Source organism: Dunckerocampus dactyliophorus, chromosome 18 (genome assembly GCF_027744805.1).
Source record: "Dunckerocampus dactyliophorus isolate RoL2022-P2 chromosome 18, RoL_Ddac_1.1, whole genome shotgun sequence".
NCBI classification, from domain to species: Eukaryota; Metazoa; Chordata; class Actinopteri; order Syngnathiformes; family Syngnathidae; genus Dunckerocampus; species Dunckerocampus dactyliophorus.
This window is the reverse complement of record NC_072836.1, coordinates 3,817,770-3,844,150: the sequence shown is the minus strand read 5'-3', so window position 1 is coordinate 3,844,150 and position 26,381 is coordinate 3,817,770. Positions and strand designations below refer to the sequence as shown.

General features: G+C 44.4%; 1 protein-coding gene and 1 long non-coding RNA gene across 2 annotated transcripts in view; one reads left to right on the top strand and one right to left on the bottom strand.

Moving 5' to 3' along the window:
- Positions 1-517: 517 nt before the first annotated feature.
- Positions 518-26,264, top strand: LOC129171529 (neurexophilin-1). The gene is made up of 2 exons (XM_054760256.1): positions 518-961; positions 22,031-26,264. Exons 1-2 carry the CDS (start codon positions 908-910, stop codon positions 22,802-22,804), a joined length of 828 nt encoding a protein of 275 aa, XP_054616231.1. The 5' UTR covers positions 518-907; the 3' UTR covers positions 22,805-26,264.
- LOC129171531 (uncharacterized) overlaps positions 15,182-26,381 on the bottom strand; it is a 64,633-nt gene continuing 53,433 nt past the window's right edge. Inside the window, exons 3-4 of the long non-coding RNA XR_008566805.1 lie at positions 16,747-16,822; positions 15,182-16,654 (exon numbers count right to left, since the gene is read on the bottom strand). This is a non-coding gene — a long non-coding RNA (uncharacterized LOC129171531). The remainder of the gene's footprint in view (positions 16,655-16,746; positions 16,823-26,381) is intronic.

Below are 26,381 nucleotides of genomic sequence, written 5' to 3'. Positions count from 1 at the left end.
CCGAGCCAGCAGGAGGTTTTGGAGGGGGAGGAGCAAGGCGTGTGTTAAAAATAGACAATTTGAACAGGAAAAATGGGGACCTACTGTACTTCCGACACGGAACCCCACCAGACTTTGCTACCTGCACCTTCAAAGTAAAACTACTTCACATTTTGATCACATTCATCAGCCTGCAGAGACGATCAATGATGACAATGATTACATTCAAAGACAGGCTGCATGACGAACTGGATGGGAAGAAGTGTCCTCTTAGACGCGAGCTGGATTAGAGGCGTCAGAAATGTTTGAAAAGAGCCGAGGTGGGCGAGCAGACGTTTTTCAGTGTGTTGCATTTGGAATGAACGTGAGAAAGTAGGTGAAGAAGAGAGAGGCATGAGGAAGGGGAGGGGAGGGGAGGATGAGAGTGGTGGGAAATGAGACTAGAGAGGACGAAGAAGAGAGCGAGAGAGCGAGAGAGAGAGAGAGAGTTGTTAAAACGTGTGCTGGCTCCTCTCAAGCTCAGCACCGCTCAGTCCGAGCAGGAGGCTGCAGCTCCATCATCCCTCCATCCTTGCTGGGATGCACGCGCAGACCCACGCTGCTCCTTCACGCCTCCTCCCCGCATGGATGATAACAGCCTCCTCATGGAATTCACACACCGCAGGTAATTGGACTTTTTAAGAAAAAAAAACAAAAAAACCCACAAAACATTACAAAAAAAAAGGACAAGAAGGTGGAGGGAAGCCCAGGTGGCCCAAATCGGACATGGGACCGCGCCGCGCCGCACGGGAGGGACCCGGTGTTGCAGGAAGAAGAACGCGCTCCTGAAGAAGACGCGGGAGTTTATTCTTTTTTTTTCCTAGCTTTTTTTGTTTTGAAATTAGGAAGTGGGGGGGTGGTGAGTTGTGGCATTTGACGCGTCGGAACGATGCGCCCCGACCGCCGCTTCATCCTGCTGCTCCTCAACGGAACCGCTTGTTTGGTAAGGACGCGTCTCAAGTCGGCCAAAGTCACATGACACACACACACACACACACACAAACTCTCACTAAAAAGACTTTAAAAGTACTCAAAAAAAAAAGGATTTTTTTTGTTGGCCGATCACACACTGCCTCCGTGGTCCCTGATTCATAGCAAAACTACTTTACTCCACTATAACACTAACTTGTTATTTTTACCACATATGGCGCTCCTCCCGCAAGAACACATGACCTTTGACAGGATGTGTCTCATTTAAACCCAAATCACATCACATTCATAGCCCATCTGCACTCAAACGCCGGCATTTCCTTGGGATTTTCATGTACTTAAACTCACCACACACACACAGCAGAGCCCTGCACTGGCCGCAGGTCATCATAATGTCATACTTCCAATGTTCATGAGGGACCACGTCGAATAAATACTGTAATTAACATGGACATCGTTACCAATAATCACAATAATAGTAATCACTTGCATTGATCAGGCATGACAAGCCTCATTGTAGGCTTGAAACATCACGTGTGTGTAATGAACACCTCCAAAACCACTGACATTTCTTTATGTTTTAATTGGGCTCACCCGGTCGCCCTTTCATGTGTGCTTGCAGACTGCACAAAAAAACTAAAAAAACAAAGTGTGCTGCCTTTAATGAGAAATCAGCTCTTTAATTCACACGAGGGAAGTTGAAAACATCCTCCTCCTGCTCGGAAGCCCGCGGGCTGAGCTGCCTCATTACGGCGTTGGGGGAGGTGACGGAAGGAGGGGTTTGGGGGGTGCAAATGTTCAGGTGAGAGTGCGTGGGCGTTTGTTTGATGTCTTGGGGCGACCTCCTGACCTCCTGGCTCAGGTACAGCCCCCCCGTCCGTCCCTACTTTTATCGTGGCACAGCAGACCTCACGCTGAGTCCAAAGATGGGGAGGGGGGGGGGGGCTGTTGTGTAAGTGCAATAACAGGATTAACACTCAGCTTCTTGTGGCATCACCCACCAGGTCTTATAATGAAATCTACTTTTTTTTTTCCCTTCCCATGTATGGAAGAGAGGGGGGAGAAAAAAAGTCCCACCCACAGCAGGGAATCATGTGTAATTCATTAGCCCCCGTGACATTGATAAATTATACAGCAATTAATGAATGAGGTAACTTTTAACAAAAGGAGTAACAACAAAAAAAGAGGCGTAATTAACACACAGGCCCATTTAATATTCAATCTATGGGTGACTTTCTGTCGCAACGGCGCAGAATTCCCAGGGAGCTTTGACTCGTCTCCCGGGACCTTCTGCAAACGGGCACAAATACGCTCACTCGCCAGACGCTTCATTAGGTACACCTGCACCAAGACGTCTCCGAGCGAGAGAAGCTTTGCTTTCAAACACAATGCTTGGCTTTCCAGTCGTCATCCTACAGCTGCAACAATTAATCGATTATCCAGTTATTTGATTATTGATTTTTGATTTAAAATCATGAAAATATCCTCTGATTTCGGCCTCTCAAGTGTGAATATTTTTTTATTCATTAGTTATCCTTGACAGCAAGCCTATTATATTTGGGTTTTAGGCAAAACAAGATATTCTCACACACACGCACACACACACACACACGCACACGCACACGCACACACCAGCTTTGACTTTGGAAAACAGTGATGAAAATTTCTGCCTCTTTTCAGACACTTTGCGCACCAAACCACTGACTGTCACGAACTGTTGACCTTTGCTTCGTATTGATTTGGTCCGTCTAGGGCGGGGGTGCCCAAACCTTTTCCCCAGCAAGGGCCACTTCATGAAAAATGAAAGGATGCAACTTTGCCACTTGATTATTTTGGAAACCAAGCCATGTAGACCCCGTATGCTTAGAGGTTATACTTGTAGACTGTATTTCAAGGAAAAACAGCCTGAATGAGAGCTTTGTCAGACAGACACCTTATTAATAGGAACTTTCATCTTTTTTACATTCTTGCTGGGGTTTTTTTTTTTTGGCATTTTCCAAATATTTCAATTTTCTTCCCATAAGTATGACTTTATTCCCCTAATATTTTGACTTTATTGTGCCCATTTTTCCAACCTAATTTTACAGATGTGACAACTGTATGCTATTAAAATGTCATTTTGCCCCTCATAACACGGTATTACAGGTCCATTCTCGTAAAATTGCAACTTTTTTTTATTCATGTTTTGATTTTATTCTGGTAAAATTATAGCTGTGTTTTCCTTTCCTGCTACTGTTTTTTTTTTTTTTTTTTAAAGTTTTACAAATACTTTTTTTACATATTTTAACATTATAGCTTTATATTCCAAAAATTACAACTTTAATCTTTATTTTGTTTGTTTTTCATATTCCAAATTGTAAAAATGATGTCTTTTGTCTTTAATTGTTCAACTGCCATTGTTCTGTGTAACAAACGCGCCAAGGTGCTGAAACCAATGCACAGAGTGAACCCTCTTCCTGCCTGTTTGGAGGCGACAGACAAGGAAAACAGACACGCATGCACATGGCAATATTTTGAGGTGGGAAAAATGATCCCGTTCATATTCATTTATTGTGTGATTATCTAATTATCACCCCAGGCTTAGTGCCCGCAACACTTTTTTTTTAATCAGGCAAGATCTTGTGACACCCCTAGTTAGAAGTATTTCAGGAAGACGCCCTACTCCCTCCTCACATTAAATAGCACTTAACCATCATTTCAAATGGCATATTTACAACACAAAAGCTGCAACTTGGATAGAATTCAGTGCCAATATCAATAATCGGCAGAAAAACCCAATGTCAATTTCCAATTTTTATTCCAATATCAAACGATATTATCAGGCGTCCTGTTATGTTTATACCCCAGGATGCAAAGACATGTCAGCTGGTGTAGTCAAAAACGGCTCACCAAGGCTGGCACAATAAAATCTCCAAAAACCCAAAAATCCAAAGTAAAGCAGAAGTACAGAAGGGCATAAACTCTCCATTGAAGCCCCTTCCACGAGTCCCACACAAGGGTAATGGTCCCACATTGTCCCAGGGACAACGCTGTGCTTAAGAAGCCTGCTGATTGCTGACAAGGAACAGCTGAGACCAGTAGCTGCCTCACAACAAGGTCAAGAGGACTCAAAATTGTGCAAAAAAAAAAAAAAGAAATGGATACGCCAAAATGAGAGCACAACAAAAGGAAATATCAGCGAACAAAAGGAAAACCAAACCCACAAGTCAAACCTGTCATGTGGAACACTTCCCTACTTAAGACATTTTTTCTTAGCAGGCATTGTCCCATTTGACTGTCATCTCGGATATTCTACTTCAAACCAGCAACATAATCTTCTAAAAGTCAAATGTTCATGTTCTGTTGGTGGATTATTTTAAGTAATACGTGTCAGACTCCAGTCTACTTCCGGGAAGCAAATAGACGTGCCCGGGAAGGAAAATGTCTTTGACAAAAAGCACCCTTAACCTAATTTTAGACATGTAATTGCGTTTGGACGTCCACTTTTTGTAGCGTGGCTGCAGTTTGTGGCGGTGCATCACGATGAGAGTTGTTCCCGTCAGTATGATGCAGGGCAAGTAAACACTAACGTACTGTTGCAGCAGGGGTGGCCAAGGTGCGGCCTGTTTGTTTATTGGCCTACGGCACATTCTAGAAATATAATTGAACAGAAAAAAAACAGCAGTGAAAACAGAAAAATACGCAGTCATTTTCCAAGACTAAAGTTAAAATATAAAGAGAGAGAAAGTTGTAATTTCATGAGTTTCATTTTGGTAGCATCAAGTTGAAACATTCAAGAAAAAAAGACGTTAAAACAATAGCAGAAATGAAAAAACAGCTAATTTTATGGGAATAAAGTCCAAACATTAACAGATAATTTGATGAGAATAAACTCGTAATATTAGGAGGAACTGGAAAAGCACTTGGAGGGCGCAGACCTCTGCCAAGCAGCATAGTCCCCCCATATTGTGATTTACACCATAAATATTAGTCCTACATTTATTTTATCTACACATTTAGATTCCTTGACCATGAAAACATAGCATTAGCAATTGGATTCATAATGATATCAATATTAGTTCAGGAGTTATTCACAAAAATGGCGTTTTTCGTAATGGCACCTTTTTTCCGGATCTAGCTCCATAGCTTTTGAAAATACAATTCCGTTGGCACACTCCAGATTCCACAGCGTCTTGACTCGATATAATGGTGTTTCTTGCATGTTTATAGCTTCATTTGTTGTCTTCCTATGATGAAAATTCCAAAGGTCGCCCATTTTCTTTCATATTCCATTATCTGGATCATAGTATCAGGAATTATTCCATGATCTGGATCAGTCTTTGGTATTTTGTAGACCTGTTGGAAACTTGTATTGTTTTTCCAAGTGCTCTGACCATGTTTTGTGGAGTTATATGCACAAATGCCGAAAATGGTCCTATCTTGCAATGTTAAAGAATCCTTTAAAAAAAATTCCTTTATCCAGACGGTGATGCGGATCAGCCCCAAAATGTGATCAGATCTTCGATATCCCATTTCCGACACTTCCTAAAAATTTAATGCAAATCCATTCTGAACTTTTCAAGTTATTTTGAACACAAACAAACAAACAAACCGATAAACACTGGCAAAAAGATAAATAAAATAATTCCATTTTAGTAGCATAGAGTTGAACTCTTTTTCAAGTTGTAATATTATGAGATAATATAATAAACTAAAGGAAATAGTTGTAATTTTTGGAAAATTAGGTTGGGAAAAAAGTTAAAATATTACAGGAATAAAGTCAAAATATTAGTGGAATGAAGTCATTCTTACAAGGAGAACATGTACTAGACGAAATGCAAAAAAAACGCCAAAAACAACAACAACCCAGCCACAGCTAAAATGGCAAACACAGCAACGACCGACGTTCATACTAGTAATGCGTTCATCTCACAAATAAATGCGTTCTGAAGTGATGATATCTCCAGTGGCTGTCATGATGAGTCTGTGCAACAAAACAGGTGAAATCCTCACGCTAACGAGCGTCGCACACTTTTTCCCTCACACCTTCTGCTCGTCTTTAAACAGCAAAAACACCAGGAGCTATTTGAACACGCACACGTACGGAATAAGAAGTGTCCTTCCCGCTCTGGGCTTCCCCGTGAGAACAATTAAGTGGCCCTCGCTCCCGGTGATCCGCTTCGTGTGATCCCTGCTCAAACTCTCCGTATGATCCTCTGATTTTTGGACTGTTTAAAGCATCGCGTGTCCCGACAGCGTCACACAGCTCTTCACCGCCGTGCTGCAATTAAAGAAAACGTACGGAAGTGTTCACCTAACCCGTGACCTCCATTTGACATTGCCAGTAAAGAGGAAAAGCAGCTTGAGATGATCTTCTTTTATGTGTCACTGCATCTCGCTCAGTGGTGTTCTGAAAGTGGGGGTAAAAGGTTGGCAGCAGCCATTTTGGTAGATTACATACCAGGAAAATTCATATCTGTCTTGCAAAGGCAACGAGCCCTTGCCTTGTTTTTACCCCAGTTACACACGGCCACTTGTTGCTAGGCAGAGTTCAAGAGGGCTCAAGGAAAACTGCCCCTCAGGCCAATAAAAACAACAGCATAGCCTTGATGTAAAATAACAAAAACAGCAGACATCAAATTACCCTTTGCAGCCACAGCAGATGGCCAGCAGGAGGCGCATGCAAGCTAACACACAAAAATACTTTCTATTAAAAGTGGATTCCTATATACTGTACATTAATCCCTCGTTTATGGCGTTTATTGGTACTGTGATAAGTGAGTTTCTGCAAAGTAGGATTCCTTATTTATGAAAGGAATATTTTTGTCGTTAGAGCATAAAAAACGTGTTTACAACCTTCTAAATACAGTTCTTAACATTATTAGAGCCCTCTAGACATGTAATAACACCCCTATAGTCAACTTTACACTCCTATTACCTAATATAGTCGACATAATAACAGAAAATAAGACATAAATAAGAGTCATGCTCATGTTTATTGCTGTAAATCTGTTCCGGTGGCACAGACAGGAAGTGACTTGGTGGGGGTTATGGCCGCGGCAGCAACCCGTGTTAGGGATTATTGTGACTGCTGTGAGATCATTCAAACGTGCAATAAAAGCCTGTTGTTCCGGCGATCAAGTCTGGTGCTTGTGTGTCTCACCCAGCATTACAGTAACATGACTGACACCTAGCGACCAGTGTAGAATACTACATATCATCACAACTTCTTTGAATGCGTCTTCCGAATGCCTTATATTTGTATCTTACTCCATTTAGTTATTTTTATGCTTGGAAATACATCATTTAGGCAAAAATATTTAAAATTTGCTTACATTTGAACATTTTTGACTAATAAATAGGCCTTATTCAAGCACGGACCAGCATCATTTATTCATTAATACATTTCTGAAAAACTGTGCGAGTGAAGCAGTGAAATTCGAAGAGCAAAGTGGCAAGGGACTACCGTACATCTATATGTTCATTTGTGGCGGGGCGCCACAAATGCATTTAGACCGCCACAAAAAAATTTGGCGCTACCTGTTGGACCTGGCTTCCAAACGCATTATAATGGGACGACTCCTTGCAGTAGATGGCATCGTAACTCTGTTTAACACACCTCATACGCACATGCTCGGCCAGAGAAGAAGAAGACGGAGCAGTGAGGATCAGGTTGCCAAAGTAGTGACGTTGGCGCTAGATTTAGCGAGTATTCAGACCCATCGAGATTCTGCTTTTCAAAAAACTGACAAGCGTGCATAAAAATGGAATGGACAGTCATGCAAATTAGTCGATGATGTCATCCACAACCCCAACCCACTGCCACAAATAGATAGCAGTCCTGTAAGAAACATTGCACTTGACACACGTCCCCCCCCCCCCCACCCCCCCACCCCCACTAGAAGCGTGTAAGACGCTTCAAAAATGTAATTTGGAGCAATTAAGGAAAGAAAGTGAATGTTAAACTAACTTCAGTGAATGTTTATGCGTCTAATGTGCTTCTTGGAGCTAGCCACCCTGTTGCTCGCTCCTCAAAGCCAGCAAAGCACATTTTTAATGTGGTTTCATTAACCAAAACAACAAAAAAATAAATATCTTTTAACTCTGGCTGCAACTTGTGATAAACTCAAACAAGTCCAACACATTCAATTAAAGCCTCATTTGATTTATTAAGAAAATAGCGCTTGGCTGGGGTACAAGCTGTTCTGTTAGTCCCACTATTTGCAAAAGCTGCAAATGAGTTCTTCACTCGTTTAGAATAAAAAGAAAGCAGAAATTTATTATTAAATCAGCCTCGGTCTATCAAATTCTGCATGATGTTGAAATGCCTCATTAGAACCTGTGTGCTCATTGTACATCAAAATGCTCTTATAATTGTGTGACTTGAATCAAAATGTGTTATTTTTCATTACGTTCTACTGCTTGGTCTCTTTTTAATGCCTTCTTTCGAAATATGCTAATGCCTGATAACGGACCATTAGAGAGACATTATTACAATATTTACACTGATTTACTATTAATTAGCAGTGGCAGCGTATCAGACAGCAATGTTTTCAATATAATTTCATTTTAGCTCATCTCCTGTTACACAATGTCACTTCCATTCTAAAGAGTCACATGGGAGGAATGAACGTAAAATAGAAATGAGAATTTCCCTGGGATGTTCTCAATAAACCTTAGTTGAGCTGGTGAAGTTGGTGGGCTCTCATCACTGCGCCACCCGGTGGCTGCTCTTGTAACAACAGGATTAACTGTTGCATGTCAACAGATTAAGAGTGAAGCAGCAAAGTGTAATCAATTTATTTCTCTAAAAGTATAGCAGCACAATCTATCACTTCAACAGCACAAGCGATTGAGACTATTTTTGTTTAAAGGGGACCTACTGTACTCATTTCCGGGCCTTTGTATTGACTTCTGGAGTCCTGTAGAGCAGCTACACACGATAGCCCGCACAGAAAGCTTTCTAGATCCTCCAGACTCTGCACCTCTTCCTGCAGTGTTTCCTGCCTCCCGCCCAAACGGTCTATGTAATTTAGTCCACCCCCGACCCTCCCCCAGGTACGCTTCCCGCCGAGCCCGCTCCGCTTGCTGTACGCACACTATAATGCTACACAGACGACCGCTTCTGTCCGATTACTTACACAAAATAAACAGTTAGGACACTGATAAATTGTTACTTACAATTTGCTCTTCGGACTCTTCAACACCACCAAGTAACGTTGGAAAGGCGTCAGACTTCAGCACAATGCTGGCCGGGAATCAGCAACTCCAACCACTTCTGCCTGATGCTTGCCTCTTTGGGCACACCGAGCAAGCATTCCTGGGAGCCATACATGCTAACACGGTGAGCAGAGCAGAGTGAAGCAGAGCGGGGGTAGGGCAGGCCTACGGCTTTTGCCTGGGCATGCCCATATAAGGAAGTTGGGGTTGCGTTGATGTCAGTGGAAGCGTGCAGAGCCGTCCAAAACTGCTTTCAGGTCTCACTTCCAAATGCTCAAACCTCATTTTCTGACGCGATGGCATCGTTTAACACGCGAATACTGACCGTGAGACTGACCTAATAACTGGAAAACCAAAACAGCACAATGGACCATTCTAACGACACAAACCAGCACAAACCTTTAAGATTATTTCACTAGAGTTATGCCTGGGGTGGGGTGGAGGGATTGCTCTGCGAGTAAGCCTTTTAGCCACGCTTTTAACTCGTCAGCTAGCGCTGCTTAACTCTTATCTATCGATCCCCGGGCGTGCGTAGGGGCAGACCAGTCAGGTTACACAAGGGGCTGCAGAGGTTGTAAATCTAAGCTGCAAGTGATCTCAGTCAAAGTAGGTGGGATCCTGTGCCTTATTTTCCACTCCTAAGTGGTTGGGTGGTTTTCCTCCAATGCGAATGTCATTAATACAAAATCCTGCTCAATTCAGACTCCTCCAGTAGCCCCCACATGGCCCACAGCACAGTGTAGTGACACTTATCTACGCCTCCTCTCAAAGGCTTGCAAGCCAAATGCAGTCACACCGACAGGAAGAATCGGCATGTGAGCGTGGCTGCCGCTGTTCTAATAGAGACTTCCTGCCTGCAGGCTAAAACTGTCTGAGTCATGCACAACCACAACGGAGCTGACCCCCCTCACCTCACCTCACCTCCTCCCACCCCAACCCCTCCTACCTGCCTTCCTGTTTCCTCCCAAATTCTCCCCCAAGACTACGGGCTGAGTGGAGCATCCACCTGCTGACTCCTGGCCGCCTCAGGCTCCCTAGCAGGGGGGTCAAACAGCCTGAGCACCTTTTTTTACCCCACATTTACACCCAGTCAAGTTCGGTGTCAGCGTGCTGATGGGTCTTAGCATCCTCGCGTGGCAACAATGAAGAACAGTAAAGGGCAGCAATAGAGGACATCTGTGTTCCTCCCATTCTGGAAGTGACATACTGTACTTGTTAGACCAATCGCATTAGCTACAGCCAGTACGTCTTTATTTAGCTAAAGCGTAAAGAGGACAGGGGGTTAATTGGAAGCAGGCAATGATTGGAGATAGGTAGTCATTTCCTAAATGTGAACACTCGTATAATAATGATTTGGGGTGCATGAGAAAGTGGAAAGAAAAACATAGCTCTCTTTGATCACATTTATTCATTAGTATATATTAAGAATGTCGTGCAACACAGCAGCAAAAGCTGCTGACAACTCATTAGATGTGACCTCATCTGATATTAATATCCAAATATCGGTCTGATATCAGCAAAGAAGTACAGTCATCCCTCATTTATCGTGGTTAACTGGTTGCAGGCCAGACTGTGGTAAGTGAATCTCCTTTAAGTATCATTTATAAATTGAGTATTTTGGTAGTTAAAGCATGGAAAACCGGTTTACGACCTTCTAAATGCGTTTTTCAACATTATTAGAGCCATCTAGACATGAAATAACATCCCCATAGTCACCTTTAAATTCCTATTAACCAATATAGGAGACATAAGAAACAAATAAAACATATTAGACAAATATCACACTTCAGCATTGGAAGAGTTTCTTGTTGTGGTCACACTTTACAATAAGGTACACAAAAATACAGTAGTTACTGAGGAACTAATGAGAAACTAATCAGTAGAGTAGTTACTGAGGAACTAATGAGAAACTAATAAATAGAGTAGTTACTGAGGAACTAATGAGAAACTAATCAGTAGAGTAGTTACTGAGGAACTAATGAGGAACTAATAAGTAGAGTAGTTACTGAGGAACTAATGAGAAACTAATCAGTAGAGTAGTTACTGAGGAACTAATGAAGAACTAATGAGGAACTAGGGCACAAATTTAGAGTAGTTACTAAGGAACTAATGAAGAACTAATGAGTAGTGGTTGGGTTAGAGTCAGGTAGGTTTGTTGTCATTATTACCTTGTTGTTGTTCCTTTTCTTTTTTAAACCTGTTCTTTACACTACTAGGCTATTGGCTCATCAATGTAGCATTACTGACACCTAGTGACGGGTGTGGCATACTACATATCATCACGTCTGAATGAGTCTTCGCAACGTCTTCATTTAGCCATTTTTATGCTTGAAAATGCTTAACTTAGAGAAAAAATATGTAACTTGTTTTACGACTAATACTGTATTGAACCCCAAAAAAGCATGATTTATTAATAAATATAATCGTTTATGTTTCTTATGTTCTTATTCTTTTTCTTGTGTTTTCTTTCTTTTCTTGGGAGAATGAACAGAATAAGAATTTCATTGCGTAGTATAACTTCCTGTTTTACTATGCACATGACAATAAAACTCTTGGATCTTGTATTAGTTTAGGAAAAACTGTGATACGAGTGAAGCTGCGATATTCGTAGCGCAAAGTGGCGAGGGATTACCGACTAACTCCATCGTGCATCCATAGCCACGCCACACAAAAACACGAGGATCTTCGCAAAACACACCTGCGAGGTGTTAATTGGAGCATTGACGGTAGTTATTTTGTTGAAAGTAGCTGGATATGTTGCGGTGTTGTGATTTATGGACTCCGGGTGAGGCAGGTTGTTGAAGCCGTGCTGGAAAGCCAAGGGTGAATCTCAGTGCAACGCCTCTCTGCCTTGGGGGAGGTGAGTGGGTGTAAACGCCTCCAGGCCATCCTGATTAATAGCGCTTTCTCTTGGAGGATACCATAAACGTCCACTGCAGATCTTTTTCAATTCCGCTACCACAGACGACACGCTGCGCACATACAGCCTGTGACGACAACACTGCAAACAAGCTCGGCAAACAGGAAGTACTCAGCTGTCGGGGCAGTTTAAGGCACTCGCCTCCTTCTGGTGTGACTGGCGTCATCAGGCCCGCCTCAAAGTGAGCCTCTCCAATTAAAGCAGAGCACAACCACAGGGATCAAGCAGTGTGGCTAAAGTCAGTGAATGGATAACTTTTAGACGAGCTCAGGGATTTCTGCAAGGAGGATATGTAGCAGAGCAGCGCACGGATGACAATTATTTTAAAAGTCCGCCTGAGTCGTCTTCCACGGTCCACTTCACAGCGGCCACTGTACTCCTACGGTGGAAGTCAAAATGTACGTACAGACAGGAAATGGATATTTAGATGATGCTTGAGTGATCACACGCTGAATTTAAAAGATGCGGTCAATCTTTTAATCAGACAAAATCAAAGTGAAGGCCAAGTAAGGGTGAAGCGACTGTTGCTGGCTGGTGCGTGTTGGCTGGAAAAAACACAACACCGACGTTCGCTTGGAAACACAAGTGAGCAGCACGAGTGCTGACGACGTGAATTCCAACATGCACTGTGACTTCTGAAGATCTGCCGCCTTGCTGGTGGTAGCATTGTGACACGGGGCTGCATGAGTGCTGCCGGCACTGGGGAGCTACGGTGCAATGAGGGAAACATGAACTCCAACATGCACTGCGACTGAAGCCCTGCTGCCTTGGTGAAGGTGATGGCATGCCCAAGTGTGTCTCCAGTGAGCATGTCCAAATTGTGTCCTTGGTGCCTTAATCCTCCACCTTCCTTCTTTCCTTCCTTCCTTCCTTCCTTCCTTCTTTCCGCTTGAGGATGCCCCACAGGTGCTCAGCTGGATACTTCACCTTCATCATCCTCAGCATCTTGGAGGCATGTTTGGGCTGCTTGTGTTGGACAGCTGCCATGCGGCCCAGTTTCTGCTTCACAATGTCACGGTGCATGTTGGAATTCATCATTTCCCCTCAATGAACCGCAGCTCCTTTGTGCCGACAGCACCCGTGCGCCATTCTTGACTGCAGGCAAGATGCAATTATCTTCCGTGTTGCCAGCTGTTTAGAAAATAACATCTGTGTGTTGCCTCATTTTCAGTGGACAGTACATATATATACTGCTATACAAGCTGTACACAGACTACTCCAAAGTATTTCTAACATTGCTTTCTATAGCATTGTCCCTTGAGACAATATTCGGTCATAAAAATGATTGATGAAGGTGAAGGCTTCGAGACGACATGTTGAGTACAGAAATGGAAAACAATGTGATGAAAAGGTGCGTTGTAGCAGGTGCAGCATCATTTAGAGCTCCTTGCCATCAGCTTGTGCTTTGCGAGGGGCTCCCCAGGGGATGACCCCTCCTCCTCCTACCCCGCCGCCGCCACCGTTGCCAACTTGTCGATATCTTATAATGTAGAAGCGTGATAGCCAATTCAGGCGGCGTGGTCTATCTCAGCATAAAGAATGAGCCAGCGTCTGCAGGGACCACACAAGTGAACCACATGGAGGAGAGCAAAATGAAAAGGTGGCGAGTGTGGACGCTCTGGTGATGGTTACACCCCCCCCCCCCCCCCCCCCCCAAAAAAAAAAAAAAAAAAACGCACAAGTAAACTATAGATCAGTCAAATGGTCAAATGGCTTGTTTCTTGTGGAATTACCTTTACTCCTCCACCTGGTCTCCACAATGCAGAAGAAGAATTAGCTATAAGGCCATAGCCATTTCCAGACTTGAATGGTGTAACACAGGAGCCTCCCGCGGCGAGCTTATTAGGCGTGCAGACGGAGGGGGAAGAAAGAGAATAAAGCACCAGCGAACACTTAAGACATCTGAGACGCTCCACTCTTTAATTAAAAATTGATGTCGTATTAGAGATGAAGATTTCAGCGCAACGGAGGAGACAAGCGAGTGCTTATTGAACTCCGCGGCACCGGCGCCGGCTCCCTCCGCCACGCTGAGCTCTCCGCAGGCCGACTGTCAGCCTCCATGCGTCCATTTCACTTCATCTCCTCCTTTGACAGCCATATTAGCGAGACACGTACGCTTTTAAACTCATTAGCAGCACGTGTTTGCATGTAAAACCGCGGCCATGTCTGTGTGATAGAAACCCTCTGAGCCAAATGAGGCTGTAAGAGGACATCTCAATTCCAAAACAATCAATTGATTTGCTTATTTTTACAAACACAATGCTCTACAAGACACAGTGCGCATGGGAAACGCAAGACACAGTTCATAAAATATCAGCGTTGCAGCCCGCCACAAATAGATTTGCCGCTACCCGTTTGCCCTCGCTCATAAACACGTTGCAACGCACCCGGCCTGCCAGAGAATAAGAAGACGTAGCAGGAGGGTCGCTTGCCATATCTAGCGAGTAATCAAACCGCTCTCGATACTCTTTTTCAAAACAGTATTGCAAAAAGTTGCAAATGTAGGCTCGGGCCCCTTTAAATACAGGTATGAATTAGGGCTGTCAAATGACTCCAAATTTTCATCAAATTCATTAATTATAATTAATCACCTTGTGCCACTCTGCGTGAAATATGCCCATTTTTACTGTATTTTATGAACAAACATAAATGACACGACGGGATTATATACGTAAAGCACCATGTATAAACCGCACCCGTGTATTAACCGCACCCCCATTTTCAGGCTCACGGCGGGCAAAAAAACATTTTTAGTTCATAGATGCTTGCCAACTCTTTCATCTCAAATCAACATGCGTAAAGGTACTAAGCAATTTCAAAAAGAAGCAGAAAGGAGAAATCTGAACTTCGGCATCTAGATCTTTAATATTATGGCTAAGCACAGATTAATAATAATAATAATAATAAATCAAAATAAAGAAATGTTTTGAATGTTTTGAGATGTTTTGAAATCTTATCTTTCACTGCTTCTCTTTTTCTCTATTATTATTTTATTGCATTGCTTCAGTGTGAACTGGAATAAAGTCCAACGTTGTATTGTATTTGACATTGGAAGCTTAGGTTAGCTTCAGTGTATATAGCGATGGTTTCACTGTGTGGAAATACAGACAGCCGCCAGATAAGTTAGTTGCATACACAAGCATTTTCAGCAACTGTACAGCAGGGGGCGCTAAAGTCAAAGCAACTGTCTGACCCACAGACGGCTATTCTAAAATGGACTTCTCGTCAATTTCTGCGTCTGGTCACAGACCTGTCATCGTGTTTAAACCGCACCCCGATTTTTTGCTTCTTACCAGTGGAAAAAAAGTGTGGTTTATACACGGTGCTTTACGGTATACTGTATCAAGCTAAAAGATAACACACCACGTCTGAAAATCTATTTGCCTAACAGCAGTCTCTTTAGTCGTAGCACAACATCTGAATCACACTAACCATGTTATTATGAGCTATGAGGGGTTACGCTCAAAGACACCAAGTAATTTAAGTTGAATTCACATGGTTGAGTGCAGATTTCCAAGCACACTTAAATGCATCACGTTGTACTTTCACAGTACGAGTTACGCTAGTGAGTGATAGCAATGTCCACTTCTTGTTTTTCTTTGTCTTTCTGTTTATTTACACCACACACACACGTGCATAACAAAGACATTGTTGTGGTTTTCGGGGTGTCTGTGAACGCATCTTGTGGTTGTCTAGTGACAATGAGGAAGTGTCGCTCCGAGGAGGACGAGAGACGTGTTTGTGAGCTGGAGATTCATATATGGTGCTGGAATTGCACTGCTGTTGATGTGTTCAGGTCAGAATAAAGTTATAAAAGAGAGTCATAAAAGAGAGTCAGTCTCAAAAGTAAAAATAAAAAATTGTCAAATTGAAAATTATGCTGCTCTGACTATTGTAGTTGGGAACTGATATTTTCCTGAAACTGACCGATGTTCTACTGCTGATTACTAAAAAACGGAAAAAGGTAGAAACAAACTTTTAATCCCGAAGAAAGTCGGGAGTCCAATGTTTCTTTTGGTAATTTCCATGTTTATATAGCCACAGAACACAGTATTGTGTGTGCCTTGAAAGATCAGTCAAACTCACCTAAAATGGCCGGTGCTGAAGGGGTTGTCATGTGAAAAATGGCTGGGATTGAATGAGATGCATGCAAAGGTTAGATGATGCCAGATAAAAGTTTGCATCTTCATCGTTCAAATGCCTGTTCCTTCTTTCTATCGTCCTCTCAAGGTGAGCATCCGATGTTATGATTATTATGCAGAGGAAGGACCGCCGGTTGACACACTGGCCTGTCAGCAGTTTCCTGCTTTAGTCAAAACAATCGTGCAGATTCCAGTTAAGCGTCTCCCCATCGTCCCTCCGTCGCGGCGCGGCTGTCACGGTAACAGGCTGGTAATCGCCGCTGGAGCCAGGAGAGCCGAAAGGAAGATTGTGCTCTCTGCGGAGTGGGGGATGGGGGGTCAGCCTGGCGCTCACTGAAGCTGAATAACTGACAATTCAAGTCACTGAGCTCATGCCACAAAAACCCCCACTAACCCACTGCCTGGAGTTTGCATCCTGCACTTCAAGCTTCGAGCGCTGACCAGCCTGGAACAAAGCGTCATTGATTTACACTGTGATAGTCCACTTGCATTGGGGCCCCCAGGTGCAGCTGTGGTGATAGTGGTACTGCCACTTACAGGACTGGAGTGGAAGAGCGTTGGAGGATGGCTGGGCCTTGGCGGAGGTCTGTGCTCTGCAGACACGGCCGCTCCTCTTGCAAGAAAAACATCTTATTAATAAATTGTGCTTACATCGCACAAGTAAAAGTTAGAAAGCGTGCAGATAGTTAAGTCTCACACCTCATATAATGCCCCCCCCCCCACTTAAATGCAAAGTAGCGAGAAAGTTGTAATGCTATGCAGTCTTTCCGGAAGGCGCATAAAAGTAATGCTTGTGGTAATATTCAATAATAATAATCAAAAATGATGACGTTGCTGACCTGTCACATGACCTCAGCGACCGATGACTCAGCATTTCACGGGAACAGAAAGTCTTCAAAGGCATGCAAATGAAACATAAACAGACAAAAGCACCGGCTTCTTATTCAAATGCAATTGCAGTTCAAGGAAACGACCGTGTCGTCCTGCAGCAGACGCTTTTTTTTTTTTCTTGCCTCAGTGCGGCGTGGAGCTCATTCCAACATTTGTCTTTTGCAATCAGGCTGAATATGACACCTCCAGCCGCGCCAGACGCTTAAATCGTGCGTGCAGCAGCGCCGTGCTGACTTCCCCTCCTGCAGCCTCTAAAGCAGAACGCTAATGAAGAGGCGGCGAGAGCGCGAGGGACGTCTCCTCTTTCTGTACGCGTTGGCCACAAAGAATATGCAAACTGCCGTACGATTTGCTCTCGACTTCACACTCAAAGAGTCCAAATGCCGGGAACTCATCAAAATTCACTCACGGAGCCCGGAAATTTCAGAGCACAGCCGAAGAAAAGTGCAACACGCCACTTAGCATTACAGCTCCTACGTGCCAGGTCGGCCCCAATATAGCCCCGCCTTCACGCAGACGAAGAACGTGACTGTAAAACTGGAGGGGTTTTTTGCTTGAATTGTGCTTTTTCGAGCATAAAAATGGCTAAATGAGGTAAAATACTAATATAAGGCATTCAGAAGACGCATCGAAAGACGTGATATGTCGTATTCTGTGTGGACACTAGGTGTCAGTAATGTCACAGTGAAGAGACAATGGCCACCACAGGAAGTACTGCACAGAAACAGAAAGTAAAAAAGGAACAAGGAACTTTCCCACTGCTAACATGAGTGAGTCTATATTATGTCTTATTTTCTCTTATTATGTCTACTACATTGGGTAATAGGAGTGTACAGGTGACTATAGGGGTGTTATTTCATGCCGACAGGGCTCTGATAAAGTTAAAAAGTATATTTAGAAGGTCCAAACAGGTTTGATGGATGTCTGTACTACATTTGGACATTTAACCACAGCCACCCTGCATGTAAATTGATAGAACAGTATGCTATTATATGCTCCTGCGTCAAGTTAATCTGCAAAAATGCTAAGGAAATAAAAAAAAAAAAATCTCACTACAGTAGTCCCTCGGCTGTCATTATTAATTTGTTCCAAAAAGTCAGCCAAAAACCAAAATGTACAAAAACCGGAGCCGTTTTTTTTCCATAGGAAATTTTGTAAGTCCAATGAATCTGTTCCAGACCCCCAAAACTATGAGCAAGAAATTCGTTTTATAGAGAATAATTATAGTTTTACATGCAGATGACAATGTGAAACATTAAATTAAATTATGAATGAAATGAACCAGTGAACATTTAACATCATTTTTACCTTTACTGAAGACTCTGGTTGGTGAAGAGGATGAGGAGCGCTGAGGGAGAAGGGGACGGGATGCCATCTTTTCGTGAATTAAATTGTGTTTCTCACCTTCTTTATCAAATTGCTGGCACTTGTAACTTTCTTTGGCCCCATGGTGAGTTATTTACCAGTCACGTTCAATAAAAAAATGTACACACAGTGAGTCAGCAACACATAGGGTGCTCTGTTTGGGCACTCTCTTCCACGGGCAAACGGACTAGTTTGTTAAGCGCAATATTGTACGCTAGCCGAGGCAGTGTAGGAAAATGGGGGCGTGGCCTGTGCTTTTTTTGACCTGACATATACCCCACATAGAGGTGCTGCTATTAAACCCCAAATTTAGCTCAGCAAGTCTGACTAGAGATTTCTCTAACACACCTTCTGTAATTTGTAATTTGAGTGTTTAGCCGAATCACCAAGAAATGTGGTACACACCTTTAGGGACTGACAAGCACGTGTGTACAGTTTAAGCAAGATTGGTTGAAAAAAAACTTCCGCCATCAAGAAAAAGGGGCGGGACTTTTAATAATAATTTAGTAATTGTCCATAAATCACTGAGCATTTGTCTAACGATTCTAAAACTTTGAGGAAATGTGTATCACATTTACGCTAGCATCTCTTACAAATTATTTTGACCACACACCCACAGGGGGCGCCGCTAATGTCATTTATAGTCAAGTAAAAAAAATCAGGTAAACTACAGTAACGGCTCATGCTATGACTTCCTGAAAGAGAGGCGGAGCCATTTGACTGGCAGGTCAGGCCCCGACACCTCACAGGAATCCAGAATAAGGACATCAAAAAAGCGTCAATCCTCTCATCTGTGACCAAACGGTCAACCACGCGAGCGGGATTCCTCGCCCTGGCAAGTCGGAACGCGGCGCTTGGCGTTATGAGAGGAAATTCTGAGTTTTGGTCGAGACAGAAAATCGATACCGCCCACTGACTGCGGAGCCAGGGAACAAATCCGGCACGGCTTGAGTAGCCGGCGTGAGGCGGAATGAAAATGAGTTGGGAGTTAATAATCCCGAGTCGGTGTGAGGAAGCCCCGGCTGTCAGGACAGTCGACGAACAGAGCGTAGACAGACAGATGCATGCATAATGCATCGCGGCGACGTCTCTGCGGGTTTACACACGCACACACACACACACACACGGACGCACACACTACACAAACACACAGCTTGTATTTGCATCGCTTATGGTTTGACTGAAAATGGATCAAATGTGTGTGTATGTGCGTCCTAATCCCAAAGGACATGAGGATGATGGCACGTGAGGCAAACGACCTGTTAATAGACGATTACAGCGGAATAATCGACCATTACTCTCACATTCACCCTGCTGGGCACAGCGTTGTCATTTTACCTCCCCCCACAATGCCCCCCCCCCCAGACATGCACATCTGACAAGCTTAGTGTGAGGCGGCCTGCATGGGGTTTGTCTTTAATTAAAACACTGCATGTCCTAATTGGACATTAGATTTAATTCTTTTGTGTTTTTGTCCCCCTCCCCCCATCTCAGAACCCCCTTCTGTCATCACTTTGATGCTCCAACCAAATATTTTGAGGCAATAAACTGCTTCCCCTGCGCCAAACCATGCTGCTTAAGAAGCAAAGGAAAAAAAAAAAAGCCTCAAGTTTGTTCTTTTAAGATGAGTGCAAGTAAGAACTTGTGTCCTCAGACGATCTTCATGCGACCTTTGGGGGCCGCCACAGCGAACACAAAAGTTTCTTCCCCGCAAACGCGCACAAACACACAAACACCGTCTGCAGCCGCGACTCAGCAGGACGCGGCGCCGCGGCGAGTTAATGAGGCAGGATTAAGTTTTTTTTAATGTGGTTTTAAAAGTTGCTGCGCTCCAAATACGTGCAGCGACTCCATACTTTGGAGGGATGCTGCTTTCACCTAATGACACGCAATTAAACAACTATTTTCTATCCAGGAAAGGAGAAATTTGTCATTTAGACCGGCTGCACAGGTATTGATGGCCACAACGTAACCCACCAGGCACCCTCCAGCTGTGTGTGATAGACTGTATATTAGATCTGCAACAATTAATCAATGAACCAATGATTAATCGATAATCCAATGTAATCGTTTGTGGATTTAAAAATGGCGGGCTACACGGAGGCCTAGTGGTTAGCATGTTGGCCACACAGTCAGGAGATCGGGAAGAGCTGAGGGTCATCATGATCCTTCAATGGAACAATGGAGCTTCAGGTTGTGCAGGGGCGTCAAACGGCAGCTGGCTATGTGGAGCTGCTGCAGGGGTGCATGCATCTGTCAAGACTGAAGGCCCTCATCTGTGTGGGCCTTCTGGCATTTTCAACAGGACAACGCTGCAGTTCACAATGCCCGCCTGTCATAGGACTTCTTCCAGAGGAATAAGCTCACTCTTTTGGACCATCCTGCATGTTCCTCTGATGGAAATCCGATTGAGAACATTTGGGGATGGAAGGCAAGGGACATTTACAAAAATGGACAACAGTTCCAGACAATGGATGCCCTCCATGAAGCCATTTTCACCACGTGGAGCAATGTCCCCAGCACCTCCTGGAAACGCTGGCATCAAGCATGCCCAAAGCCATTTTTCAGCTGATTAACAAGAATGGCGCAGCTACTCATTACAGTGTTTTTTTTGGAACATTTTATGTCTATTTTAGGGGAGTTTACATTTTTTGGCTCTATGGTCTTGAATGTTTTCAGCTGATGAACGGCCTTTTCACTTTAATGCTTGTTTGCAATAAATTGCTCACTGAAAAATGCTTTTTGTCTCACTCCCATTTCTTCTTTTTCCATTCTGTAGCTCTTCTTAGAACCTCCTCAAGATCCAACATTTTTGCAATTTTTCAACTGGTCTCAAAATTTTGATCAGGAGTATATGTCCATGTTCGGGTCACTGAACAAAACAAACAGGTCCCAATAACAACATCAGCTTTGCATCCTCAGAGTTCAGTTTAAACAAAACAATGGTGCAAAAACCCAAGCTATTGTGCTAGCTTATAAATCCTGTTGATAGGGAACAACATCATCAACACACTGAAAGGACTAGCTAAAAAATATCAGTGAGAATCTCCAAGTACTACATGTGCTGAACGTTTTGCACAAAGCTTTGTCAGTGCGCTCATGTATGTGTGACAAACACTTTTGCAGCTTAATACCGCGGCTTTATTGTTGAACAGCATCGCAGCCCGCCCTCACGTATTTATCGATCCAGCCGCCAAAGACCGCGAGGCTAGCGGACCTTGAATTCACCAGTTTGGGATTTTTTGTTTCGAATCGATGACTCGATCCCTCTGGCATCTCCAGCTTTCCATTACCAGAGGTGCGCTCTGGGAATAACTTTCACACCAGAGAGGGCTTTTTTTTAATTCTCCTGCAGCCCAGCTAAAGAATGAAATAAGAGTAATACCTGTGAAGTTTGTAACATTTATATACGCTATAGTGTATACATTGATCAAATGTCACGCTCGCTACCGCAGGAGGGGGGAATGGTAAATTAAATATTGATTAAACCTTTAATACATTTTCACACCAGGTTTCTTACCCCCTTGCTAATAACTATGTTCTCAATTTTCCTGCTTCTTTCCAGGTGGCCCTAAGCCAGGAGGACCACTCCTCCAGCCCAAAGAGCTCCTCAGGAGACTCCTCAAAGACAGTGGGCCTCCTAAGCGGCCAGACTCCCCTGTCGCCTCTCAGCCGCTGGATGCTTCACGGTAGAAGCCGGGCCGCCAACGCCACCTCCATGGAGCTGCCCTACCGCTCGCCTGTGGCTTTCTCCAAGCAGGAGTTTTCCAAACAGGAGTTCTGGGAGATGCTGGGCAGCGACCTGCTCAAAACCGACGCCTCGGGCTCCAGAGTCAAGCGGCGGCCCATCGTTAAGACCGGCAAGTTCAAGAAGATGTTTGGCTGGGGAGATTTCTACTCCAACATCAAGACGGTGCGGCTGAACCTGCTCATCACCGGCAAGATCGTAGACCACGGCAACGGCACGTTCAGCGTCTACTTCCGCCACAACTCCACGGGGCAGGGCAACATCTCGGTGAGCCTGGTCCCGCCGGTCAAGGCGGTGGAGTTTGACCTGGAGCGCCAAAGCGTGGTGTACCCAAAGGACTCCAAGATTTTCAACTGCCGTGTGGACTATGAGAAGGTGGACCGCAGCAAGCGCACCTCGCTTTGCAACTACGACCCGTCCAAGACCTGCTTCCAGGAGCAGATCCAGAGCCACGTGTCTTGGATTTGCTCCAAGCCTTTTAAAGTCATCTGTATCTACATTTCCTTTTACAGCACGGACTACCGCCTTGTTCAGAAGGTCTGCCCGGACTACAACTACCACAACGAGATGCCCTACTTGCCGTCGGGTTAGAGGACTTGTTGGGGGAGGAAATAGGAGCGAGTAGTAGCGAGGGTGGGGGGCAGAGTCGTGAATTGTTTTGGATGCCACTGTGTAGCCAGACTGGAGGGAGATTTTAAAAGATATATGCAAACCAAAACAGCAGTACGCACACCACAAAGTCGTGTGGAGTGGACCGGTAGAGAACACTGCATAAGTTCTTACCTCAAACTGTATCTGTCTCCCCATGAAGTCCCTTGTCCTCCCAGTGTGCTTCAAGAGCGTCCGGCAATTTAGGAAATATTTCAGCGTCTGGACCGGACCGTACCTTCTTTCCTGTATTTACTTCCCTCCAAACGGTTGAATGTAAAGCAGTTCCGGTTGTTTTGAGAGGATGTCTACTGTATGGTCTCTACTGACCACAAAGTAAAATACAAGATAAAAACCCTATGAGAACTGGCAGAACCGCGAATTCATTTGGCACTCTGGCATCATACAGTAAACCCACTGGGCCTACAAACTATGAACTTTCCTTCCTGGGTATGTAGACTTAAACCTTAGCCCAGTCTGTCAGAATGCAACTGAAGTGGAACTCACACTGGGACTGGTTGCCCGAGCACTGTCAATGTACCCTTGAGCTAGGCACTGAGCCCCCAACTCATATTTACAAATCCGAGCAGGTTTGCAGGGGCGTGACGTTTCCACGCAGCAGCTCACTTCCACGGTTGAGTTTGGATTAGTCAACCTTGATTAGGCTTGCATTTCTATCATTTCCACGTAATTTGCCCATGAATGAAACAAAGAAAGAACATGCGCCACGGTAATGTAGAGTATTTTTAGAGAGGTGACGAGCAGAAAAAGTGAGCCAACAAGCTCTTTTAATTAAAGTTGTGACATAGCGAAGAATGCAGCGCCGTCTTTTGGTGGTGCGGGGGGGTTGGTGGAAGATCAAAAAAAGATTGCATTTTGTTGCCATCAGGATCCCTGATTTCACGCCTTGATAACTTTCATTGTTTCCTACAAACACGGCGCTTGCTGCAGTTATTGCAGAGAAATGAAAATATTATCATAATAACTGCATATCATTTAATCTCCGTTAGAAGTAATTACGCTTTCAGCGAGGGGCCCCGCACGCACAGCATTCCTCCACATCCAGCTGGCTGACGCGGGTACGTTTTAGCGTGGAGCTCGCGGTTCAAGTTCAACCGCGACTTAAACGCCCTCATTTATATAAATGGCCGGCGGCTGGCCCGTCTCGTGTTGCGCTTGTAAACAAGAGCTCAAAAATAGAGCCATGAATCAGCCTGACCTTTGTCGCGGTGGATGAGCTGCCTGCGTACAGTAGGTTTTAATTGGTAAAGTAGCATCGTCTTCTATTGGCCGACAGCTTGTTCCCGACTCCTCATGTCATAAAAGAAGAAAAGACAAAAATATAAGACGCACAAATTAACCTAACGACCAGGAAATTGCTAATAGATGCCACTTTTTCCTGCAGGGTGTGTTTGACGCGCACCTCCTTTCTCATTCATTCCGTCCACATCAGAGCCGGTATTGATTAGTGGAGCTTTACTGTCGAAACTGACATCCTGACTGGATGTTCTCCCCTGCTTGCTTTCTTAATTAGCCCGACTTCTATCAGCATTACACGGCTTACATTTGTTTACAGTGTAGTAGTTTGGAGGCGGTCCTTGTGATGTGGGTGTCAGCAAAAAAAAAAAAAGCAAAAAGCAAAGTATGATGCATTGAGGAAGAACCCAATAAATTTGGGGTGTATGTCTGCTGAGTGTAGCTGGTTTTTGTCTTTTGCAGTGCTTGCTCCGTAAAAACGCCCTTTGGCATTCCAATGTGAGATAAACGTTCAGTCTGCCCCGGCCTAGAAAAGGCTTTTAACTGTAATTAAGGCTCTGTCCACACGGAAACGTTCCTTTTTGGCAGGTTGAGAACAATTCGGCGTCCACACTGTGCCGGATTAGGAAGTAGTTGCATTCAGACAGGAACAGATCACGGAGTGAAAACGATGTAATACACAAGGCACACCTACGTGTGGCGCTGTAAGCAGACGCACAGATGGAACCACGTGACACACCAAACTCGAAGAAGAAAGAACGCATGCGCACAAGTCCGCCGTCTTCCCCTTTCCCGAGGTTCATCTAGACTTAACGACAAAATGGAATTACTTTTGGGAGTCATTTTGGAGAAAAATGCCACAAAACATCAGGAGAATGTCGACGGGGGTGAGTCACGTCAGTCAAAATATTCAGATGACATGTTGGCTTCTCGTCAAAGCTCACTTGTGGTCACGTGACGGTGACGAGGTGGCGATGGGTCGGTGACATCATCGTTTTCGTAAAACAGCGATTTCGGCTATTTACATGGAAACGACAAGCCGACGATGACAGACTTTCCCGCTCCGTTTTCAAAAAATACAGTTTCAGGGCACCCAGAATGTCGTTTCCGTGTGCCGTTTTGACTAGTGGATAGCTCCTACGTCTTTTAACATAACGAATGTGATACAATGAATGTTAAGAGAGGTCATTGATGTCATGCCAGGGTCCGGGCTCAAGACAGTCATAGAAAGTGCGCGGGGGGTGGGGGGGGCGTCACCGCCTCGAGGAGTGCTGCACTGGTGCGTTAATGTGCTTCACGCGTACATCACCCGCCATCAGATGTCTGCATGTTCCTCTGCCACATCCCTGCCCCCCCGCCCGCTAGTGCGACCTCCCGGTGCCTCCCTTACCCCGCCTGTGAACCCTGTTCCCTCACCGCTGTCCCGCCCACTCTCTCGTGAGCATTCGAGCCGAGTCGCTAATCTCTGCGAGCTTAACGCTGCACACTGGCAGCAGGAACTTGTCGTTTCCCGTCTCGTTATCTCTATCTTATCATAAAAGCACAAGCGGCCCCAAGTCTCGTCCTCTGTTCAAAGCATCTTAGATAAGACCCTGGATTGTAAGGATCGGGAATCTCATTGAAACAAGAGTGCACGCCCCCAAGTGACCTCAAAACTCCGCCTCCTGCCTCACCCCCCTGTCCTGCAGAGACGTTGGCATCGCTGGCACACACGCTGGAGTCAAAGACGAGTCACGACCATGACTCGCTGCTGCCGGGATGTAACCCCGTCTCCACTGGGCTACGTAGCCACCTGCTAAGTTTAACAGCAATAGCCGCCCGCTGAGACTCCGCCTGCTGAGAGTCTGCCTTCTTAGACTCCGCCCATGAGTAGTGACTAAACAGACCTGTTGCTGGTGGATCTATTTGGCCTTACAGACTGCGACACCTCAGCAAAGGATAGTAACTATAAACATACATATATAAATATGAATATATAAATATGAATATATATATATATATATATATATCAAGACTGAATAAAGTTGTATTTAAATGTGGGCTCTTTTTTGTTCCTGCCTCATGGGTTTGTTTCTGTGTCATGTGGCTGATGATGATACTGTACGGATGATATGATGCCATTTACTGTGCTTTTTTTCCCAACATTAAAGTGCTGAAAACATTCCACGGCTGCTGGGAAATGGCCTGCTTGTGTTGGGAAGCCGCCGGTCTCTGCTTCTTCCGTGATGCCGACGTTTGCCGAGGGCTGTGGCAGATAAACATG

What these genes read in the sequence shown, in the direction of transcription:
- LOC129171529 (XM_054760256.1), top strand. Translation starts at nt 908, where the DNA reads ATGCGCCCCGACCGCCGCTTCATCCTGCTGCTCCTCAACGGAACCGCT. An exon ending in TCAACGGAACCGCTTGTTTG is followed by an intron (nt 962 to 22,030) that starts GTAAGGACGCGT and finishes GCTTCTTTCCAG; the next exon opens with GTGGCCCTAAGCCAGGAGGA.